At 40.1% G+C, this 23,936-nt stretch overlaps 1 protein-coding gene across 5 annotated transcripts in view; it reads left to right on the top strand.

The window, feature by feature from the left end:
- CC2D2A (coiled-coil and C2 domain containing 2A) overlaps window positions 1–23,936 on the top strand; it is a 268,775-nt gene that overhangs the window by 187,303 nt on the left and 57,536 nt on the right. For all 5 annotated transcript variants that reach the window (XR_013165772.1, XM_077136434.1, XM_077136433.1 and 2 more), the window contains 9 exons: window positions 368–524; window positions 1,171–1,409; window positions 2,622–2,799; window positions 11,796–11,952; window positions 13,797–13,944; window positions 15,222–15,360; window positions 17,769–17,972; window positions 22,037–22,129; window positions 23,035–23,126. Coding sequence is in view for 4 of the 5 variants with exons in the window: in XM_077136434.1 (XP_076992549.1) it covers window positions 368–524; window positions 1,171–1,409; window positions 2,622–2,799; window positions 11,796–11,952; window positions 13,797–13,944; window positions 15,222–15,360; window positions 17,769–17,972; window positions 22,037–22,129; window positions 23,035–23,126 (1,407 nt within the window). In the remaining variant the exon portion in view is untranslated. The remainder of the gene's footprint in view (window positions 1–367; window positions 525–1,170; window positions 1,410–2,621; window positions 2,800–11,795; window positions 11,953–13,796; window positions 13,945–15,221; window positions 15,361–17,768; window positions 17,973–22,036; window positions 22,130–23,034; window positions 23,127–23,936) is intronic.

Genomic DNA, 23,936 nt, shown 5'->3' on the forward strand with positions numbered 1-23,936 from the left:
GTGGTTCCTCAGAGATTTAAAAAGATGCTTCTATCACTATTGATAGAGAAATTCCAGTCATTGCATCAACACACCATGTGGATCATTAAACCCAGAGCGGCATTGTTGCTAGATGGTGAGGACATTGGGTTTGTTTCCCACCTCTTCCACTCACCGATTGTGTGTTCCTGGACAAATTATTTAACTTCCGTATGCTTCCATCTCCTATAAAATGGGGGTGGTAATAGTACCTGCCTCTCAGGATTGTGGGGATTAAATCACTTAAAACGTGCAAGGATTTTAGAAGGGGGTCTGGCACATGGTAACCCGGTATAACTCTCTTAATGCATTTCAAGAGATAACCAAAGTACTGTAAATTATTTTAAAGGGAAAAAGTTGATCAGAAAGCAGATGAAGAAGCATATGAAGCAGAAATCCAAATGGAAATAAGTGAGTTACTGGAAGAACACCTGGAAGAGTACGAAGAGAAGATGGAAGAGTTCAGAGCTGCACATCAGCAGTGGAAATCCTGGAAGAAAGCGCAGGTTTATAAGCTGTCACTCAGCCTCAACAGGCTGACCTTTGGGGCAGGGAGGGTGGGGGAAGGTCACCCCCTGAGGCAGGGGAAGGGAAAGTGGGCTGGCAGCCTGAGGAGACAGGCTTTGCTCTGCCTCCCTTCAGAGTGAATGGACTGGGTAAAAGCCTCCTACCTAGTTGATTCCAGAGCCAGCTATCCATTGATAGTTGCATCCTGGCACTCGATGACTTTTTGAGTGAACAAATCAGTAATAGCATAGGGATTGCTAAAGCATATTCAACACTTATTATGTCTCAGGTATGTTGCAAAGTGTTTTATGAGTGTCATCTGATTGAATGCAGTGTATTGCTGCTTCTGGGTTTCCTGCAGAAAATGACATAATCTTATATGTGCAAAGTTGAGTGCAAGGACAAGTAATAGATCAGACCTGCAATCTGGTCACACTCACAAGCCTTACTGCAATTTCAAGATGTCCTGGGCCTTTGAACCTTTCATAATAATGATTATATGAATAGATAAAATTGTTTAACCTCTTTCAAAGGTCCTGTGCAAAGTGCTTTACATGCATTACCTCATTTTAGCAGCTCTGGGGGTGGGGAGAGTCCAAAATTCCAAAATTGCTGTCTGATGTAATGTTACCTCTTATCCAACAGAAAGCCAAGAAGAAGAAAAAGAAGCAAGCGGTAGAAGAAGATCCCAATGAAGAGGCTGCTGAGCCGTGTTCCAAGGAGGAGCCTGTAAAACCTGTCCCGCCAGAGCGCACTGATCGGGCAGTGATAGAACAGCAGGTGAGGGAGAGAGCAGCCCAGGGCAGGAGGATGCCAGGGGAGCCCAGGCTGGTCCCGGAGCTGAGCCTGGCAGGCAGCGTGACCCCCAACGACCAGTGTCCCAGGTGAGTGGACGTTCTTACCATAAATAAGGTTGGTATCTCACACAGACAGTCTCACGCATGCATGCATGCACGCATGTACACATACACACATGTACACATGCATGCATGCGCACATCCATGCACACATGCACACATACCATGTAGAGTATGCATCTCCTGACCTACTACTCATTATGATCAAGGAATCATTAACTCCCTGTAAACATATATTAGGTTGAACTATGTGAAATTGCCGACAGTTGGCCATTTTTGGCAATTTCATGTGGTTTAACTACTTAATACACTTCCACTGGCTATTTAGAAGGACACTATGTGAAGTTGCCTGAAGAAGCAAACTGTGCCTTCTCTTCACAGTGGCTGCCTATGTGACTTTGAATTTGGACCCTTACCTGAAACCTCACTGTGTCTTTCTGTCCCCTGGTAGCAGGTCCTTCCTACCTGGTGCAGACCCAACACCTCTCCTTTGTCCTTTGATTTTAGCTGCTCCAGGGGCAGCCTCTTGAGGGCCACATAGAACTTCCCAAAGTGAGTTTCTGCAGATATGTACAAAAAATTAAAGACTAGTCTTGGAGGTTTTTTCCTTTCTTTCTGGCTATAAGAATTATATGCATCAGCTCTTTCATGGTGCCAGGACATCCTATAATTGTGATTCAAATAATCTTTAAAACTAAGGAGTATTTCTTAAAACCCTGAGTCCATAGAGCAGTTCATGCTTCCATGAAAGTACTCAGCTTGGAACTTGGAGAAACAGATTTGACCTAATGGCTACAATATGCTACTATACTTTTAGGGGGGAAAAAAGGTCTTACCCAAATATATATCACTGCTATCCCTTATGATTTGAATTCACTCTGTTTAACAAGAAGCATGTTTCCATTTACTTAAACTTTTGTCTGGGATGCAAACATAAGACTTGCTTGAAAAATATCAAGGCGAGCATTGCACAGTGAAACTCAGGCCACTGTTCTTCAATCTGCTGTGGCTTTTTCACCTCTTCATGGTTACTAAATGAGGTCCATATCACAGTGTGTTCTTATATTAAGCTCTGCAAGACTTGTGGCTGTTTGGGTCAACAGGGAGGGCAGAGGCGAGCGCAGAACCTGCTCCACTGTATCTGCTCTGTTCAGTGCTTACCTGCAAATACTCCTGTTCCCTGAGTGCATTAGGACCATCCCCCCCGCCACCACCACCGCAAACGGTCTCACCCTGCAGGGCCGAGATCTTGAGAAGGGAAGATGTGAAGAGGCGCTCGGTGTATGTAAAGGTGCTCTTCAACAACAAGGAGGTGTCCAGGACGGCCAGCCGGCAGATGGGGGCCGACTTTCGAGTTCACTTTGGACAGATTTTCAATTTGCAAATATTCAACTGGCCAGAGAGTTTAACACTTCAGGTATGCATTTTAACCATACTTACTAACCCAAGAATGTTTTGGTCATTCCGGGCATGTGATGACTTTAACTCACCTCTTGGCTATGCTGGTGTCCTGATAGATTCTCAAGGGGAACAAGAGGTCAGCCTCTTCCTGGGCACGTCTGCTCTTAAGGTCTTGGCAAGACGATCTGTAACCCCACTCACCTCCTGAAAACGATGGCAACACAGCTCTAGCCACATGGCTTAGGTGTGGACCTCGACATAGGGAATAGGGGATCTAGTACTCATTCACTGGAGACAATGTTTCTCAGGGAGGAATACTTCAATGTCAACCTCTACCAGGACCTCAGCATATGTGACTGAGACATAAATCAACAGTGCCCCAGTTAGGGTGGTTATGATAGGGGAAAGGTGCTAGGATTCCCCCCCCACCCCAACTAGCCTAAATCCTACCATTAGCAAAATATCCTTTTGGGTCTTCAGACTTGTGGCTTTCTTAGAGAGTCCTCTGTTTTGATACTGATAGGCTTGTTAACTAGGGTTGCAAATATGTGGTGCATATGCCCTCATTTCCCATCCACCACCCATGCAGAAATCACTAATTCCCATCCACCACTCATGCAGAAATCACTAATTCCCATCCACCACCCATGCAGAAATCACTAATTTCCATCCACCACTCATGCAGAAATCACTGATTCCCATCCACCACCCATGCAGAAATCACTGATTCCCATCCACCACTCATGCAGAAATCACTGATTCCCATCCACCACCCATGCAGAAATCACTGATTCCCATCCACCACCCATGCAGAAATCACTGATTCCCATCCACCACCCATGCAGAAATCACTGATTCCCATCCACCACCCATGCAGAAATCACTAATTCCCATCCACCACCCATGCAGAAATCACTGATTCCCATCCACCACCCGTGCAGAAATCACTGATTCCCATCCACCACCCATACAGAAATCAAATTCCCATCCACTACCCATGGCAGGAATCACTAATTCCCATCCACCACTCATGCAGAAATCACTAATTCCCATCCACCACCCATGCAGAAATCACTAATTCCCATCCACTACCCGTGGCAGGAATCACTAATTCCCATCCACCACCCATGCAGAAATCACTAATTCCCATCCACCACCCATGCAGAAATCACTAATTCCCATCCACTACCCGTGGCAGGAATCACTAATTCCCATCCACCACCCATGCAGAAATCACTAATTCCCATCCACTACCCGTGGCAGGAATCACTAATTCCCATCCACCACCCATGCAGAAATCACTAATTCCCATCTACTACCTGTGGCAGAAGTCACACCCTTTTTGCCTCACTGAGCTGGACATCACTGCAGAATCCTTCTCAACACAGTGCTCCAAGTAGCCACTATTTATGGATTGTAATTGTCATCAAGCCTGGAGGTACCGTTATAACTATACAATAATTTAAATAGGGAGATACTAACTATTGGTTGGCAAATAGCTGCCGCCCTAAGCCCTCAAAATGCCACTCTGGTCACCAAGACCCCCCTTTCCAAGACCCCTTGGACCTCCTACAATCAGCCAGTTAAAGAGTGTGGCTGAGCAAGGGTAGGGGATCGCTGACATCCATGGCCGATTGGCTAATACCTTTGGCGTGCATGTTGTTCAAGACTTGGAAAATCACCCCTGCCTGGGCCTTAGCATTTAAAAGCCTTCCAAAACCAGTGGAGGAGTTTGCAACAACTAATAGAGGGGACTCTTCTGATGGTGCCAATAAATGGGACAGGTACACTGAAAGGGCTATCATTGGGTCCCCATGGTCGACCAAATCAGATCAGGGATTTTCCAGAGGCTGTGGCCATTTTGTCCTACACCTGCCCTTCCATGATCTGGAGTGTGGACAGGGGTGGAAGAGGCTCCTTGTTTACAAAACACTGAGCATTAAGACTCAAGTCCAGTTCATTTGCTGCTCTGGTAAGAGCATTGCCAGCTGCACAATTGAGAAATGCTTTTCTTAACACTTTGGAATTTGGCTTAGTCTGATTACTCTTACAATTTTTTTAAACCTCAGTCTAATATTTAAAATGTTTTCTTTGTATTCTGTAAACCTGAAAAAAAAATAACTTAATTTGCTGTTAAACTTAACAATGTTGGTTAAAGGAGAAACAAGTACTTTTTGAAAAGTAAAAGATGATATTAGAAGGGGGTTAAACTTCAGGCTTTAGTGGAAACCTAGGTTTTCCTTAAGCCTGAAAATTCCCTTTCTCATTATCTGAAAGTAATCTCTCTGTAAATTTTTACCTCTTTCTCCCTTGATTTACTATTTTGTATGGGCACAGAGAGTGGAACGAGGTGGTTTTGCATGAAAGTGGCAGTGGAGAGCCCACTCAACTCTATTGCTTGAAAAGGCAATCCACCCTCCCTGCTGTCAGGGGTTTAGGCCCATACTGTCCTCTCTGCTCTCAGGGATTTAGGTCCACACCAACTGACCATCTTCTCTGGGGGTCCAGCTGAGGCTGCCAGGGTGAGCTTGGAGGGCTCAACCTGCCTCTTTCCTCTTACCTGGGTTTCATCTGATCTAATCATTGCATCACCACCCACTTTGAGATGCACCGTCACTTTATGGACCACAAAGAAAGAAAAAAATACTGCCACGTAAACTATGACACACATCGATTGAGAGGCACAGTCCAATTTCAGATATGTTAAATTTATGAAATATAATATTATTTATGCCACCAACACCATATTAAGAGACCAGGGATTCTTGACCCTTGTTGACCAGGGGTACCCTGGAAGGGCCTGAGCGCAGTGCCCTTCTGTTTGGCTGGCACAGGGCTTTGAAACACCTAGAATCTTCATACATTAGGGAGGAAGTGGAGGTGGGAGGGGTGGCCTTGCACTTGGCAAGTTCTGAAGCCCCACACCTGTATTGCTTCCTAATTAGCCTCCTGCCCTGAGCCTAGCACACTCGCTTGAGCAGAGGTGTAACATAAGATGTATTGCACTCAGAAAAATGGATAAATCAGGAATAAAACTTGACCGAGAGCATAAATGAACACAAACTCCATAAGCCAGCCCGATGCATTTCTTTCACCTGTCCTTAATACACGAGCGATTGCTAGGGCCCATACCTGAGTCTCTATCATTCTATATTCACAGAATAGCAAAGATTTCAGCTGTTCAGCCTTGTCCTCCGAGTTGGAGATTTGGTCTTAATTCATCCTCCCCTGCAGAGGAAAAGCTGACATGAGGAAGACCAGGATTAACATGAGAAGACCAGATAGAGAGCTAGAGCAAAGCGAGCGGAAGCAACAGGCAATCATGGGGGCAGGTAGGAAGGAGAGGAAGGCCAAGCAAGCAGACATACATGGAAAAAGAGGAAAGAAAACAGGAGAGAAGCCCTCACACTCCTCTGTTGATTGATGTGAACTCAGACCAGGGGGTGTGAGTTCAGAGTGGGCAACCTCTGAAAGTCACTCCTACCGCTGGCAGTTCTAAATCTTCTGAATTGCTTTGCAAGAAAAGTTGGTTTTTTCTGCCTTCGACCAGCACACTGATATTCTATTTCACATATATTCTGATGTATAAAGTGCAATTTCCTTGACTACCTCCTGTTTATTATCTTGATTATTAGTTTGATATAGATGTTACAATCAAAATGGTTTTTTCAAAAGTAATACTTGGAAGTCAAGTTTTCAAACCTAAAAAGCAAAGTTTTCTTCTATACTTCCAAGAATATTATCATAGGCAACTAACTTGGCCCTTTGAGCAAGCTATTGTAATCGTTTTCAAAAGAATTACAAAATAAAGGAATCTTGGCTAAGTTTTTAAGCTGTCTACAGAGACTTAATAACTATAAAATAGCATATCACAATGGCTTAATGGCATAATTTTTATGATTGAATAGAAATTAATTTAGGGGATATTGTATTTCAGTTGTCTAGGTATAGCACTAAACTCTGGAAATTTTGTATATAATCACTAGTTTTGAGTTAGGGAAGGTTTAAGGCCTGACAATTTTATAAAGGTAAGAAAAATCTCCTTAACTGCATCTGTTGATATCATACTATCAAATTCTTAATTTTAGGGCCTGATCTATTTCAGAAAAAGTTCAGATTCTCAAAGTAACAATGAGTGAGTTGATGGCTCGAGAACTAAGGCATGAATGTTGCTGCATGATTTCTGAGAGCCACCCTAGCTGAGCCAAGAGGGCAATGGGGAATTGGGGGCCATTTTTAAGGGGTGCACATGGCCCTGCAACAGGAAGCTATAAATCCATCTGGGGGATGAGGGAGTGAAACTACAACGAAACAATCTGTGGCTGGGTACGGGGGGAAAGGCCACCAGAGGGAAGGACGTTGGTTTTGATGTTTGATTTCTTGCATATTTTAACTGTCCTTCCTAGTCAGGCTTGAAATAAGAATGCCCAAGCTGAAGTCCAAGCACAAGTCCAGAGGATGGCACAAAAATCTTGCATTGAGGGGACAGGATTGGGACCCGGTGGTAGAAATTGGAGGAAGGAATGGATTAGAGCAACGCTGCAGCTGGAAGGGGGATTAACAGGGACCCATGACAGTTTGACATACAGGAGTTAAAAGGAGTTGAGTCAAGTTGCCCCCACAAGAAGCACAAGATTACACATCACAGGACAGGGGAGTTAGAGCAGGGCCAGCGTCCTTCAGGGTAGGTCCTTCCAAAATAAATACATGACCTATTACAAAGAATGAAATTAGACTTAGAAATAAAAAATATTTGTTCGATTACCTTCATTTCTTTATCACTCATATCTATAACTTCACTTTGCATTCATCTTCACTCCCCCAAAACTAACAACTGTTGTGAAATACTGCTGGGTGACTTTTAAATTTTTTAGCATTATTATTTCCCTTATGGAAACTGTTCTTGAAGAATTGTAATTCAAACCATCATGTGTATTGAGTGGATTGAGAAAGGGAAATCTTCTTTTTAACCTAGCTGGCAATACCTTGAGTTTCCCTTCCCAGGGCCTCTCCTGATCTACCCGGCTCCTCTGGGGAATTGTGCTTTCAGAGTGGGAAAACCATCTTACCTGCAAAGTGTCCCTTTTAATCCATATTGAGCTGACTTTTCTTTTTTGTTGCTCTTGTTGTTCCTTTGTGCAGATAAGTCCAAAACAGATCTTTTTTCATGTCTTATTTATCTACACAGTTAATTGGATGGTAGTGAGTCAGATTTTTGAAAGCTCTCCCGAGGAGCCAAGGGAAACTGAAGAGTGCAGAGCAGGGAACACGGGTATGGAAGAGCAGGTGGCTGCTGTGGAGAGGGTGGTTTGCATGGGGTAAGGGGTAGATGCACATGCAGTCATTTCCATGTAAAATGAGGGCCTAGACTGTGGGAAATAGGGGAAACTCTAGGGAATATCATGTATTAAGGGTCTACCACATGGGCAAGGCTCTTTACTTATGTTGTCTCTTGCTACCCTAAAGAAAACCATGGTTACTATTATTATCCCAATAATTTAAATTAAATTTGGGAAAACTGAGATTGAGAGATGTTGAATAACTTACTCAACAATACAAAGCAAGTCAAATGGTAGAGCAGAATTCAAAACCAGGTCGGTTTAACTCTAAATTTTATGTTTGTTTTATCACATTATTTGGGTGTAAGTGGTAAAGAAAATCAAAGTTCAGTATTAGCCATTTCCCTGTACCCAAAGAACTAATTACCCTTGAACAGTGGAAGAAGTCTTAGAAAACAATTTTGGGTATCACCTAAATGTATATAACTCAATGTATTGAATTGTACTGACATTTAAAAGCTGTATAACATTTATTGAACAGTTACAATATGCCAGGCACTATTTTAAAACTCTTCCTAAATTTGTTTTATCTTCCCAACAATTCTATGGTAGTTGTACTATTATACCCATTATACAGATGGAGAAACTGATGTGGAAAGTTAGTTACTGGCCTGAGGTCATGCAGCTGGAGAGTGGCTGAGCCAGGACTCTGGCCCCAGAACCTGTTCTCTTATCCACCTCACTATGCTGCCTCCACATGTAGTTTGTAAATTCAATCCAGCAAAAGTTTATTGGGCATAGACATTGTGCAAGGCACTGCGAGAAACTGGAAGATGAACATGACCTGGTCTCTAATGTGATAGAGTGTGGTGGAGACATGACCCAAGGGCCTGGTCACTGGCATCAAATGGAATAGGAGAGGAGAAAGTGAAAATACCCAGGGGAGACTCTCCTCCCAGAGAGGAAAGGAAAAGCAGAAAAGAGAAGGAGGCAAATGGAACAGGGACGGAAAAGAGGACCATGATTTATTTTAAGGTGTGATTGATTTGAGTGGTTTGTAGGCTGTGAAAAAAAGCAGCCAATGGAGGAAAGATTGATGAGTTTGAAAATAAAACAGTAAAGTTGTGGGGTTTGGGGGCATGAGGGTGTCCCACAGGACACTGAAAGGGTGGGATCAGCACATCCTACTGGGATTGGCCTCAGGTCCTTGGAGGCAGCAATAGTGAATCAGAGTGGGTGATGAAAGATGTCTACATCAGAGGGACTCAGCCTCCTCAGTGAAAGAAGGGAGGCTGTGCACATGAGAGTAGAAAATATTTGGTTTGACAACTGAGGGGAATGAGTGCATTGACCAGGAGACAACTAAAGGGACTGGTGGTCACCATGGAGGGCAACTGGGATTAAATAGCAGCAACTTGTACCAGATCCAAATCCACCAAGTTCAAACTTTTATTTTATTTTATTTTTAATCATAGAAATATACTTTAAAACCATGGTATATAAACTTTACTTCAAAATAGAATTTATTTTTTTTGTCTATCTTAATTTCCCTAAATTTCTAAAGTTCATCTTATCAATATAATTCTAAATACTGTTAGCAAATAAATTTGCACCAGTTCTTGAGTTAAAACAAACAATATTCCAAGTGCAGGGGAAGTAATACAAATTTCATAAATAACCCCAATTTTGAAGCAGTTGATCTAAATGCTATTCTAAATTCATTTCTTTGTTTTGCACAACAGAGGAATTTTTGAACAATTGAATGTAAATCAAATTATATTTCCTGCCTTGTTTCTTCATCAACATACCACCTTCAAACACACACAGACAGACAAACCCAAACACCCACATACACACAGAGGCATTTTGCTTAGAGCAGTGCTTCCCAACTGGAGGTGATTTTGCCTTCAGGGGACATTTAGCAATGTCTGGAGACATTTTTGGTTATCACACTTGGAGAGAGCTCCTGGCATCTGGAGGGTGGAGTCTAGGGCTGCTGCTAAACATCCTATGATGTCCAGGACAGTTCACCACAGTAAAGAATTATATAGCCCCAAATGTCAGTGAATTTGAGAATCCCTGACTTAGAGAAAAATTTAAAACTGAAATTAACTATATAAAAAATCATTTGAAAATATTGAAGTTTAGGGCAGTGATGGAGAATACAGGTGAAATAAGATGAGCCATAAGTTAATGATAGCTATAGCTGAGTGATGGGTGTATGATATATTATTCTTCTAGTATCATATACGTTTGAAATTTTCCATAATAAAAACAACTTTTAATATAGATCAAAATATCACCTTTGTACTGACAAAGATGAATTTGGAGAATATGGCTTAAGTGTACGGACACTCTAAGCATCCTGCTGGGCCCAAGGATTAGGCAGACTTGGGCCACCCAGTCATAGGAAAGCCCTGGACAATCACAGGGTTGCTGCAGTCAACCTGCTAGAACATCTCACAGTGCTATTAAGTCTGGGGTCCTGATTTAATTTATACCCAATTTTGGGGTGTTTTTTTTTTTTGCCCTAGAAGCTCCTCTAAGCTCAGTCAGCCCTCTTGCAAATGTGAGCTGCTGGATGTGAGGCCTTGGTGGTAGCCCAGCACAAATCCACCCTCATCTCTTGAAAGAGGACTCTGATATTCTATAAGGGAGGGTGGGCAGAGGAGATTGTCAGTATCATCTTTCTGCATTCTTAGTGGTGAGTGGAAAGTAATGATCAGAAGAAGACTATATTATATAAGATGAATAGTATAAAGATTAGGTGGTATGATGGTGGCTCAGTGGCAGAATTCTTGCCTGCCATGCCAGAGACCCAGGTTTGATTCCTAGTACTGCCCATGCAAAAAAGAAAAGAAAAGAAAAAAGTATAAAGATTAAGTAGTAGAATTAACAGGATTAAAATGAGCCTTTTTACAGAAATATGTACAAGTCAGCGAGACCTTTTGGAGAGAGAGGAAAGAAGACAGCAGAACTATGGAATATTTTGCCATCTTCTTAGCACAAAAGGAAAGTATGCCAAGAAACCAAGGGGAACTTGACCAAGTGGAAAAAAAGGTCCAACTGAGGCCAGATTGTATATTCATAGTCTATCACTGTCCTGGGGCTTCCACCTCATGGGGTTAGAATTATGAGACACACCACAGTAATTAGTATCAAATGGTCTAGGTGGCTCCATGTTAGGAGATGGCCTAGGAAGGAATTGTGTGGGATTTCAGCAGTGAACAAATACAGGGGAAGAATCTGAGAGATTTACTAAATAGCTGATTTGAACCTGACATTCCAAAATACTTGTATGTATGGTCCACCTCCTATAGACTTTAAAGTTGGTAGATAAAAAATCATCCGGTGGCATCCATATCATCTCACCCATTCCACCTAAAGGCTTTGCTGTCTGAAAGCAACCTGAACCAGGAAAAGAAGGAAGCCCACTCTCTAGATAACCCGGGTATTGACTTGTAACTGAAACAACTTGTAGTACCTTGCCATTTTGATTTACCACTCAATTCAGGAAATTAGGCCAGGCCAAAGAGCAGGATGTCAACAACTTGGCCACAGACAAGGTATAAGTTCACCTTCATGGGGAATATAGTAACACAACTCAACTTTCCACTCCCATTTGAACTCTCTGGACTGGGTAATAACCACCACAGGTACTAAAAATATAGACTGAGTATCAGCTGAACACATTATTGCCATCTGCATTTGCTCTTTCTCTTCCCGGTTTCAGGTATATGAAATAGTCGGACACAGCGGTACCACCTTGCTAGCAGAAGTGTTTCTACCCATTCCTGAAACAACAGTTGTCACTGGAAGGGCTCCCATTGAAGAAGTTGAGTTTAGTAGTAATCAACATGTAACTCTGGACCACGAGGGAGTTGGAAGTGGTATGGAAAACTAATTATCTTCAAAAGCTCACAGCTTAACTGCAGATTTGAACATGACTTTTTTCACCCATTTCTCAGACAACTAGATAATTATAAAATTACTATCAGAAATGTAAATTTTAAAATGATGATGTACAATTTTTTTGAAAGTCATTTTTAATAAACTGTTGTTGGTTATGCAAATCTATATAACTATGTACGTATATAGTAGTTTGACAGTATTAATTAAAGATCTTTGAAATGCCCTTTTTAATAACTTGACATCTTTATCTAGCAATGCTACATTCTGTGTAATTTTAAAAATCTGTCTTCCAAGATTCTCTCCTTGACCTTGTCTAATCATTGAACTCATTCATTGAATTTCTAATTTCAATTATTGTATTTTTCATTTCAAGAAATTCTATTTTGTCATTTTCCAAGCAGTCTGGTTTTGTCCTTTCCTCAGACTCTCAATCATTCAATCATTCATTCATTTAAACATATCAGTTTTATAGTTTATTGGTCCTATTCGTCTGCTTCTTGCTCATGATGACTTATTTCCCATGTGTCTGGTGATTATTGATTGTAAGCTCAAGGTCCTTGGAACTTTATGTGCCAAAATTCACTGAGGTTCAAGTCCTACCAGTCTAAAAGTCGGGAGACTGAGGTTTTATTTCCAGTTTGGATCCTGGAAAGCCCTGTGACCCTACTAGTCATGTAACCAATTTGAATCTTATCTTCCTCATTCATAAAATGGACTCAATAATATCTCCTTTAATGCCTTAAAAGGTTATTTTGAAGAACAAGATGAGAGAAGAAAGATTTTTGAAAAACATAAAGATGGAATTAAGTGTAATAGTGGTATTTTTTGTTGATAATAAGGTTAACTGGAGATCTGGAATATGAAGTCACTATATTTATACTTGAAACTATATTGTTCCAGTTAAATATACCGCCCAGAAAATGTTTATCATTAATTTCCAGTCAGTGAAGGCCAAATCCGTGAGCTTTTACTGAAGCTGCAATAGATTAGTAATAGCATTTGTTGATTCTCACTATTTACCATGCACTAGGTTCTTTGAAAGTATTAACTCATTTAACTTGCTGTTCCTTACTACAGGCACACTCCCTCCTTAGGACATTTACACTTGCTCCCCCTGCTTGGAATACTCTTTTCTAAGACAACTTCCACATGTCTTACTTCCTGTTTTTCTTCAAGCCTTCATTCAAAAGTTACCTCTTACTGAGCCTTCTGTGACCACCCTATCTAAAAGTCCATCCATTCCCTACCACCCTGAATACAAATTTTCTATACACTCCCCTAATTTATATTCCTCCTTAGTACTTATCACTCTCTAACATACTAAATATTTCTCTTGTTATATGCATTGCTTATTTCCTCCACTTGCATACAAATTTCATGAGAACGGGGCTTTGTTTCTTTACTGCTCTATCTCTGGTGCCTAGCACATAGTAGGAGCTTGAATAAGTGCTTGTAAATGAATGAATGAGTCTTCACAACAATCCTTTGAAGGAGGCACTATTATCATCATTTTATACATAAAGAAACTAAGGCTCAGAGAAGTTAAGTAGTTTGTCCGAAGTCACACAGCTGTTAAGTGCAGACAGAATGTATATGCAGACGGTCCAACTCCAGAGTGCATCCTTACAACTGCTATACTCCTACATTCTGCTGTCAGAGAGAGAGAGAGCCGAGTTGCTGTTTCTGAGCACCTGAAGAAGTTCAACGATGTTGCTGCCCCCACCTGTTCCAGGCTCCATTTGTCTACTCTCTGCCTTCTTGCCATGACTGGGCTCACTCCCTCTTTTTAAACAATGTCCTATTCAATCTGGTGTTTCCCTAGGAGTGCCCTTTTCATTTGAAGCTGATGGTAGCAATCAAATGACTCTAATGACTTCGGGGAAAGTGTCCAACAGTGTGGCATGGGCCATTGGAGAAAATGGAATACCTTTAATTCCTCCTTTGTCACAGCAGAACATTGGATTTCGGAGGTAATACATGGCTAAAATAAATTGTTGGGCAATGTCAGTGTTAGTGTTAAAGACAACCAAAGGGCTAAAAGCTTGCCATATCACATCCTTCCCTTTTATTTTCATGTGCCAGAAGCTTTCATGGTTTTTTATTGTTGTTGAGGCAAAATTTTAAATATTATAGCTTAAGAAATATTAGGTGTTCATTGTGCCAGATAAAGTGAAAAGCACTTTACCTCATTTAATCTTCGATGAAATATTCTTTTCCCCATTTTATGGATGGGGAAGTGCATAGCACTACTCATAGTTGTATATATTTGATCCTCAGTAAGGCTTGCTACTAATGATGATTGGTTTAGAACCTTCTAGATACATGAAAGTCCCTATTCTCCAGTTCTCTTTCTGACTGCTAGATACTTAGGCATCTTCTCAGCACAGAAGAAGCATGTCTTTAATTCATCATTTCATCCCTCTTTGCTTCAGTCGCTTCATCTATAAAATAAAGAGATTTATCCTGATCATCAAGAAGATACTTACCAAATCACAAACTGGAAAAGCAGAAGGTGGGAGGGTTTTGCTCCTTCCATGCCTCCTTCATCCCAGTAGTAAACACATGTATCTGAGTGATAAAAACAATAAGGAGATGGCAATCTGTGTGTTTGATTCAGGAGATTGTCCATGTCCAATAGAAGTTTATTTATGCCTTTGAATTTAAGCAGTTTGCATTCACTTCATTTCATTTGAGTTTAGGGCTGAGGATTAAAGCTTCCAGATCCTCAGGAGAGGAGGTGGAACACAACGTGAGTGATGAGATATGCAGGTCTGTTCATAAAGCCCCAACTCAACCTTGCCAACTTCCCCTGGCTGCAAGTGAACTCCATTTTCTCCCAACTTGATGCTAGCTGTTTAAGCATTTATTTTTTCTTTTATTCTATTCTGAGCTACAAGTGGTCCCCAGCTACCTGGAATGTGAGGCTCTTGAGGATTTCTGTACCAGTTGTAGAAGCTTCTTTCACTGGCCTGGTTTTAGGGACTGATGGGGCACTTTACGCACAGAGCAGAGTTGAAGAAACGAGTCATATTTGCATTCCTTCCATTCATGCTTCTTTATTTTCCTTATGGTATATTTGATAACAATCATCAACTAGAGAAAATTGGCTGAAGTCTTTCCTGATGATAAAATTTTCCCTCATGGAATGTACTAGCCTCCTTAAGCCAAGCTGTTCCTAGGATTTTGTGGTTCTAATGAAAATTGCTCTGTGGCAAAGTCAGTCTCATGATTCCAACTTGCTTTCCAGTGCTTTGAAGAGAGCAGATGCCATCTCATCTGTTGGCACTTCAGGATTGACGGACATGAAAAAGTTGGCCAAGTGGGCAGCAGAGTCCAAGCTTGACCCAAACGACCCCAACAATGCCCCTCTGATGCAGCTAATCTCGGTAATATGGTGTGAGTCCCATGCACACGTGCAACCTCTAGACTTGACATAGGATAATGGAAATGGCTCAGCCCTTTACGCACATTTGCTTCTATTGTATGTACTCTTATGCAATAGTGTTTAAGAGCATGAGTTCTGGATTAAAGGACAAGCTTAGATTCTAGCTCTGCACTCTCCTGGCTGTGTGACCAAGGCCAGGCCTCAAGGCCTTGGAGCTGCAGTGCCATCCTCAGCTGTTGTTATGTGAACAGCAGCTGATGTGTATAGAGACTTAACTGGGCACACAATACATATGACATTGTTGTTACACTTACCTTTAGACTCTGTAAGACCCTTGAAAGACAGGCTTTATTTTCCCACTCTAGAGAAAGCAAACTGAGTTCAGACACACAGAGTAACTTACTCAAGGTCACACAGCTCAGAAGTACTTCAGAGCCCAAGCTCTTTCTTATTATAGCTGAAAGTACCAATAGGCACATTTTAAGAAATGCTTTTGTTTTGTTTTGTTTCTTGTTTGATGATTAATTAGATTATCATTTGGTTTCATTTGAGTGTGTACCAGATAAATTGTTTGTATCTACCATGACATACAAAATTCTGGCTTCAGTGAATTTATAAATAAAATAGAACATTGGTCAGAAATTATTTTTCTTTGTATCAAATACCATTGATCTTGCTGCCATGTTCATCATTCCCATCAAAACATAATAAACAAGTAGATGATCCAAAGGGTAAACCTCGCAACATATTCTTATGATTTTGTTTATTAGCATGAGTTCATCAGTAGGATAATTATAACCAGTATGAACATTTTCATTTCTCTTTTAGTCTTTTCTAAGTCCCCAAACAAGCTTTGGTTTACTCTGATTCTTGTCTTCATAAACTCTCCTTCTACCATGTTAACTTCTTAATGTGGATAACAGAAACATTAGGAAGAATAAGCCATCTTACCTAAAGTGTAGTATATTCCATGTAAAGTTTTAAAGTCACTTTTCAATTATTATCTGTAAATCAGCATTAATATAGCACACTATATTAGGGTTCTCTAGAAAGACAGAATGGACAGAATCTATAATAAATTAAGGGATTTATCATCAGAATTGGTTCACATGACCATGGGGAAAAGAATATTTCCCTGATGTATCGTGAAGATTAAATGCGGGTAAAGTGCTTTTCATAGTTCCTGACATAAGTTGGGAATTTGATGGTGGTGCTGAATTCCCCTGGAGAAGCTGCAAGCTGAGAACTCTGAGGGAGGTGATGATAAAGTCCCAGGAGAGGCTGGCTGGCTGAAGTAGTGATAGACGTTCTCCTTTCTAACTGCCAAAGTCACCAAGTCTCCCTTAAGGTCTTCACCTGACTGGTTGAGGAGATTTCTCTCCTGGCTGCAGGCAGTCCCTTTTGTTGATTGTAGATGTTATCAGCTAAAGTGCAACTGGCTGGCTAATGATTTAAACCTGCCTAGGAAAGAGCCTCACAGGAACAATTAGGCCCATGCTTGCTTTACCAAACTGGACACCATAACCTAGACAAGTTGACATATGAAATTAACCTTCACACAAACATATCACATTCATTTTTTCTATTTCCCTTCCCATAGAAAGACAAAACATAGGGATTGTTTTTTCACTTGTCTCTTTACAAACAACAAAGCCCCAGGAAATCTCTACCTATTACCTTTCCCTCTGTCTAGGAGAAGGTCAAGCTGGCAAAGCATCAAGCAGAGAGGCAAGCAGACACCTGAGTAGAGTGTGGCCCACACCTGCTCAACCTGCCAATGGAATGCTAAAGCTGTCTTTTCTCTGCCAATGTCCAAGGGCACTGGGGGTTGGCTGGCCCTGATCCATACCTGGCTCAGCTTCCCCTGTGACCAAGGACACAAGGAGATATTCAGAGACAGGAGAGCAAGGAAGCTCGTCAGCTGACTCTGTGGCTTTTATCTACATGTATTTGCTTAAATATATTTAAACAGTCACACATATTAGAATATTAGATTTATTTAGTAGTATGCTAGATTTTACAAACACTGTGCATAAGAGTAATCTCATTTCCAGTAAGCACTTAGTAATACATTAAGTCTGGTATAATGTATGTATCTCATTTTTCAGTCTGTGTATTTGTATAATAGCACCTATTACAGAATCATGCACACCAAAAACCATATGTTATAGCTTTTATTTTTTAGAAAAATTATTTGTGGTACTTTTTATAGCTAATAAATGAGTATATTTATTCATATATTCATTACTATCATAACTTAAATGTCTTTTGTCTTTTAAATGAAATCCAGGATGTTCAGGGCTCTCAGTCTACAATTGCTAGGTTTCTACTCACTACAATCCAGTTCCAGGTTTCTTTGGATGATAGCTGCTTGTCATTTAGAGTTTTGTATTTTTTTGTTTTTTATAGATTGCTACCAGTGGTGAATCCTATATCCCTGATTTCTTTCGACTGGAACAGCTGCAACAGGAATTTAACTTCATTTCAGATGATGAATTAAATAGATCCAAACGATTCAGACTTCTTCATCTTAGAAGCCAAGAGGTACCAGAATTCCGAAATTATAAGCAAATTCCAGTGTATGACCGAGAAATTATGGAAAAGGTATTCCAGGTGAGAAATTACCTTAGAGGAGTTAATAAAATATATGCTGTGTTATTTGGTTTGGTATAATATGTATATATAAATATGTAAATATACTTATGTATTTGTTATTGTTGTTCTTATGCTCTCGGGAACAGTACTGGTTTTGTTTTGTTTTGTTTTGTTTGGGGGGGGCGTGCATGGTCCAGGACTCGAACCTGGGTCTCCTGCCCACACAGAAGACAAGCATTCTACCATTGCTGGTTTCTTTTTTAAAGCACTTTTTTTTTTTGCTTGGGCAGGCACCGGGAATTGAACTGGGGTCACCAGCTAAAGCACTTTTGTATATAAATTTTCCCGTATTCTTTTGAAGATTCCAATGTTTGAATAACCTCCTGGCTTTAATACAATGACATATAAACTAAGAAAAATTAAAATTGTAAGGTTGAAAAATATCTTAAATGTTAATATGGCTAATTATCCTGCCTTAGCCAGGAATCCAATTGCATTTTAAGCCAGTGTATGTTTGCTAAGCCCTGTGTAAAAAGCATGGCAGGGAAAGCTAAATGGGTGGGATGTGAGTGGCCTTGGGGTGGGGTGGGCAGGAAAAAACATGGGGAAATAGGGCTGACAGCCTAGGCAAGGAGGGTAGGACCAATGAAGACTTGGAGGACGAGATCATGGGAGGTTGGAGGCAGGGGCACAGGGGCCCTTAGGAGTTACAGGTGATAAGACCTGTATAAGTAAGGTAGGCCAGGGAAAGCCAGGCAAGTTTACATTTAACCAGGTAAGTGGAAAGCATTAGAAAGTAGTACTGTCAAGTGAGGCAGGCAACTAAGTGAATGAACCTTGAAAACAGTATGTTGAATGAAATGTCAGAAACAAAAAGACAAATACTATCATGCCTCACTCATATGGACTGACTATAATATACAGCTTGGAAAACTGAAGTCAGGAGCATGGGTTATCAGGTTGGGGCCTATTGTAAAGGGTCCTAAATTGTAAGCTCTTACAGGAGTCACATATATTTTAGAGTTGTAACTGCTATTTCTAAATTCTGAGAAACTGAGCTATTTGTGTATAACTTGGTCATTCCCTGAACCTTCAGGTATTTATGTAACACCTGACACTCTGAGTCAGAGCTCTGAAGCTATGAAAGTCAGCAGTACCTCATACAGGAACTGTTTAAAAAGCTGAAAAGGTGATCAGACTTCAACTAGAGATATGAATGAAGCTGATTTAGACAGGACTAAGTAAATCAGAACACAGGGTAAAAAAACTTTGACTTCCTGTGTGAGACCAAAGGAAGAGATGTTTATTAGGTGCAAGACTGACATTTTTGGTAGCACGCTATCTAATTTAACTTGTATGGTCAGTTTATCTGACTACCATAATTACATGGAATCTTGAATAGGGTGTGAGAACTTGTTAGTTTGTACAAGTTAGTGTGATGTCCCAATATATCCCAGAGAGAATAAAAAACTATTTTCACAGTCCCCTTGGGGGACCAGGGAGAAAGGAGGAGCTATTCACCTTCCCCATCTGGGGAATTCCTAATATTCTCCCAAGCAGTAGGGACAACAAATCAATAGGCTAAGCCCTTGATCTTGGGGTTTGCCCCTGTGAAACTTATTCCAGTAAAGGACTCCCAGGATGAGCCAAAGACCCAGCATCAAGAGATTGAGAAAGCCTTCTTGACCCAAAAAGAAGAAGAGAGATATAAGACAAAATAAAGTTTCAGTGGCTAAGAGATTTCAGAGTCAAGAGGTTATCCTGGTGGTTATTCTTATGCATTAGATAGATATCCCTCTTTAGTTTATGGTGTACTGGAGTAGCTACATAGATATTCCTCTTTAGTTTATGGTGTACTGGAGTAGCTAGTAGCTATGAAACTGTTGAACTGTGTTCCAGTAGCCTTTATTCTTGAAGACAATTGTATAACTGTATAGCTTTTACAATGTGACTGTGTGATTGTGAAAACCTTGTGTCTGATGCTCATGTTATACAGGGTATGGACAGATGAGTAAAAAAAATGGATAAAAAATAAATAATAGGGGGAAGGGTAAAATAAATTGGGTAGATTGAAACACTGGTAGTCAATGAGAGGGATGGGTAAGGGGTAAGAGATATAAGGGTTTTTTCTTTTTTCTTATTATTTCTTTTTCTGGAGTGATGCAAATGTTCTAAAAATGATCATGGTGATGAACACACAATAATGTGATGATATTGTGAGCCACTGGTTGTATACTATGGGTGGATTGTATGTGTTTAAGATTTCTCAAAAAAATTTTTTTTTTTAAAAATAAGTAATACTATAATGATTTTTCATGGAGAAACTATTCTTAGAAAATATTTTTGGTTGATATGAATTTTCTTTGTATCAGTTTGGGCTCGTGATTTCTAAAGTTGTAAAACCCCCATTTGAACTCCCTCAGACACATAGGGGAATTGACTGAATTATGGAATTGTGAATATCTAAATAAGATGGGTGACTGGCAGGAATATACCTGTGCCTTAAGTACATCAGAAACAAGGACCTAGATGTGGCCAGGACCCTGTTCCATCCTGTCTGGACTTCCCTTGCTGTGTGGCATTTTCTTTCCCACCATAGTCAGATTTTCTCCACCTGGCCACGTGGTCGCCAACATCATCCAGTGTCCCCATCTAGTAGCTTCAGCCAGCAGAGACATGTTTCCCCATGTCCCAAATTCAAAAATCTCAGGGAAGAGCCAACAGAACAAGAAAACTCACCATCCTCCCCCTGTCTACGTGGGACATGACTCCCAGAGGTGTGGACCTTCCTGGCAACGTGTGCCAGAAATCCTAGAATGAGCTGAGACTCAGCATCAAGGGCTTGAGAAAACCTTCTCGACCAAAAGGGGGAAGAGTGAAATGAGACAAAGTGTCAGTGGCTGAGAGATTCCAAACAGAGTCGAGAGGTTATCCTGGAGGTTATTCTTACGCATTAAGTAGATATCACCTTGTTATCCAAGATGTAATGTAGAGCTGTGTTCCAGTAGCCATGTTTCTTGATGATGATTGAATAATGATATAGCTTTCACAGTATGACTGTGTGATTGTGAAAACCTTGTGTCTGATGCTCCTTTTATCTACCTTGTCAACAGACGAGTAGAACATATGGAATAAAAATAAATAATAGGGGGAACAAATGTTAGAATAAATTTAGTTTGAAAAGCTAGTGATCAATGAAAGGGAGGGGTAAGTGGTATGGTATGTATTTTTTTTTTCTGTTTTCATTTTATTTTTCTGTTTTTTTATTTCTTTTTCTGAATTGATACAAATGTTCTAAGAAATGATCATGATGATGAATATGCAACTATGTGATGATATTGTGAATTACTGATTATATATGTAGAACGGAATAAGCATATGTTAAGAATGTTTGTGTTTCTTTATTGTAATTTTTTTTAATTAATAAAAAAAAGAAAAAAAAATCTCAGGGAAGAACTCTGAGTTGCTAGTTGAAAGAACTCTGAGCCTGGGTTGGATGTTATCCCTGGGCATTCAGTGATGACCAAAGAGAGGGCTTAAAGGAAAACCTGGCAGTCACCTGGGGTCACATGGAATTATACTGACAAATGGAGGAAAGTCCAGGGACCTGAGCAGAGAGAACCCAAAGTCTCCCCTGCCCTATTCTACTCAGGTGACCCATATCAGCTGCAGTCAAATGCTCTGTGAAATGGGCAATGTTTTCACTGGAACTTTTTACTATTTTTGCAATTGTTTTACCTAAAATAGGAAAGGCAAAATTTAAGCAGGGACTTTGGCTAGGTTGCTTGCATGTGCTTAGCATCCTGAATTATAACCTATTTGTTATCTTCTGCAGAATCTTTTTCCTTCTGCATGAACAGTTTAACCTAGAACCACAGAATTTCCCCACTAATAAGGCCATTCAACCAACCGAGTCATAATCCTGGTTACTGCATAAAGGTCAGTTCTGAACCAAAAGTCAAGAGGAAGATACATGTAGAACCATAATTTATAACTTAAAACATATGTGATAAATAATTCTCTAGTGTCAAGAATGGCACCAAAAACAACTTTAAAATTATGAAATTTCTTTTTAATTTTAGGACTATGAGAAACGGCTACAAGATAGAAATGTAATTGAAACCAAGGACCACATAGGCGCTCACAGGGCCGTAGTAGCCAAGTACCTCCAGCAGGTAAGAAAAATAATTTAGAACATTCCTTATAGGAGAAAAATAGCCAGCATCCTAAAATGGGATTTTATGCAAGTCACTTGCCCTCTTACCATCTCATCTATACAAATGCATGAATGATTAGTATCTATTTTCATCTTGCGAATATATGAAATCACTTGAATAGATTCCAGATTATTATCAGTGTCTCTCTCCAGTGGGATATGATTTCAAGATACTCAATTTCTGCCATGTTTTTCTAATATTTAAATGCTTGCATCATATTGCCTTTGGAATCAGGAAAATAAAATGCTTTTAAAACCACATACTAAATGCCCATGTGCATTAGAATAACTAAACATTATAATTGAAACATCTTTTTGTCCATCTTTCTTTTCTTCTTTTTTCCCTTCCTTTATTAAATAAACTTAACTTTTTAGAAATGTTACGTTGATTACATTTTATTTCCCATCAATTGGATCTACTCTGTGGTTCGTGTATTAAAAAAAAAATTAACAAAAATTGATGACATTTAAGAGGTCCTCTGTTTAAAGGACAATTCAGAACTGAATTGGTGCATGGGGGGAAATGAGAATTAGCTCTGGATTTTATGTCTTTGAGACTGCTCCTATTTTTTAATAATTGCTCATTCACCACATTTGGGTATCTTATGCGTCAAGCACTTTTCAAGGTCCTGAGACTGTATCACTGAACAAAACAGAAAAAAGCCTCTGCTTTTAGGAAGCTTATCGTCCAGAAACGGAGATGGTTTTAAGAGGGGATGTAAGTGCTGTGGGGTCTCAGGGAGCACAACCCTGCAATAGCCTTCATGGAGGGGTCTGATGGCAAAGACGTGAAGGAGTTGAGGGAGCTGACCATGAAACTTACATAATAAGAATATTTTCAATGAAACTGATTTTTCTGCCCAGGTTAGAGAGTCTGTGATAAATCGTTTCCTGATTGCAAAACACCATTTTCTTCTTTCCGATGTGATTGTAGAAGAAGACGTTCCCAATATCAGGTAAAAACAATCAAACCATTATTATTATTTCTTATAAAAAGTATTATTTTATTATATCAAAGAAGTCATATAAATATGTGATTTTTTGTTCCTATGTGGTATGCATTTGGACTCAGAAAAGTGCTGAAACTTTTAAAATTAACTTTTAAAATTAATATACATTAATTGAGGGATTTCTATTAGGACAAGCCAAGCTTGTACATTACAGGAGATACACTCCTCATCACATACCAGTAGAAGCCATCCCACCTCCAATTACCACCAAATAAACTTCACCAGCCTTAGTCATTTTCTCATTCCAGTCAAACTGCTTTGTAATGTAAGTCTGATAGCATTTCCTTCTTGCTTTCATTATCTCCCAATGCCAGACTTCCCTCTACTGGCTCTTCTTCACCTGGCAGTGAGGTGGCTGAGAAGCTAGCCTACTGAAATCCCATGGTGGGAGGGCAGCCTGTTTTCAGCACCACAGCTAAGAGACAGACAGCTGGTGTATGTGTTTGATGAAGGAAGTGTAGAATAATCCTTAAATTGTCTCAGCTAGTGGTAGATGCATAAAGGGTAAAAGATATCTTCTAAATTGGTGGTCTTATGCTGTCCATTAACTTCAAGACCTTTTCTGTGATTAAATGTCTTGGCCTCCTTAAAAGCTCATTCCCGTGCACTTATTTCCTCTCCTTTTGAAACATCATCAAATTGAACGAGATAAAAAGTTATGATATCCATAGCAGCCTCTTTCTTTGGTTTTCATCTCCATCCATGTACCAAAGAGGCTACATGTACATAAATTCATGCAAACCCTCTGTCTTTACT

The sequence above is a fragment of the Tamandua tetradactyla genome, chromosome 19, assembly GCF_023851605.1.
Source record: "Tamandua tetradactyla isolate mTamTet1 chromosome 19, mTamTet1.pri, whole genome shotgun sequence".
NCBI lineage: Eukaryota > Metazoa > Chordata > Mammalia > Pilosa > Myrmecophagidae > Tamandua > Tamandua tetradactyla.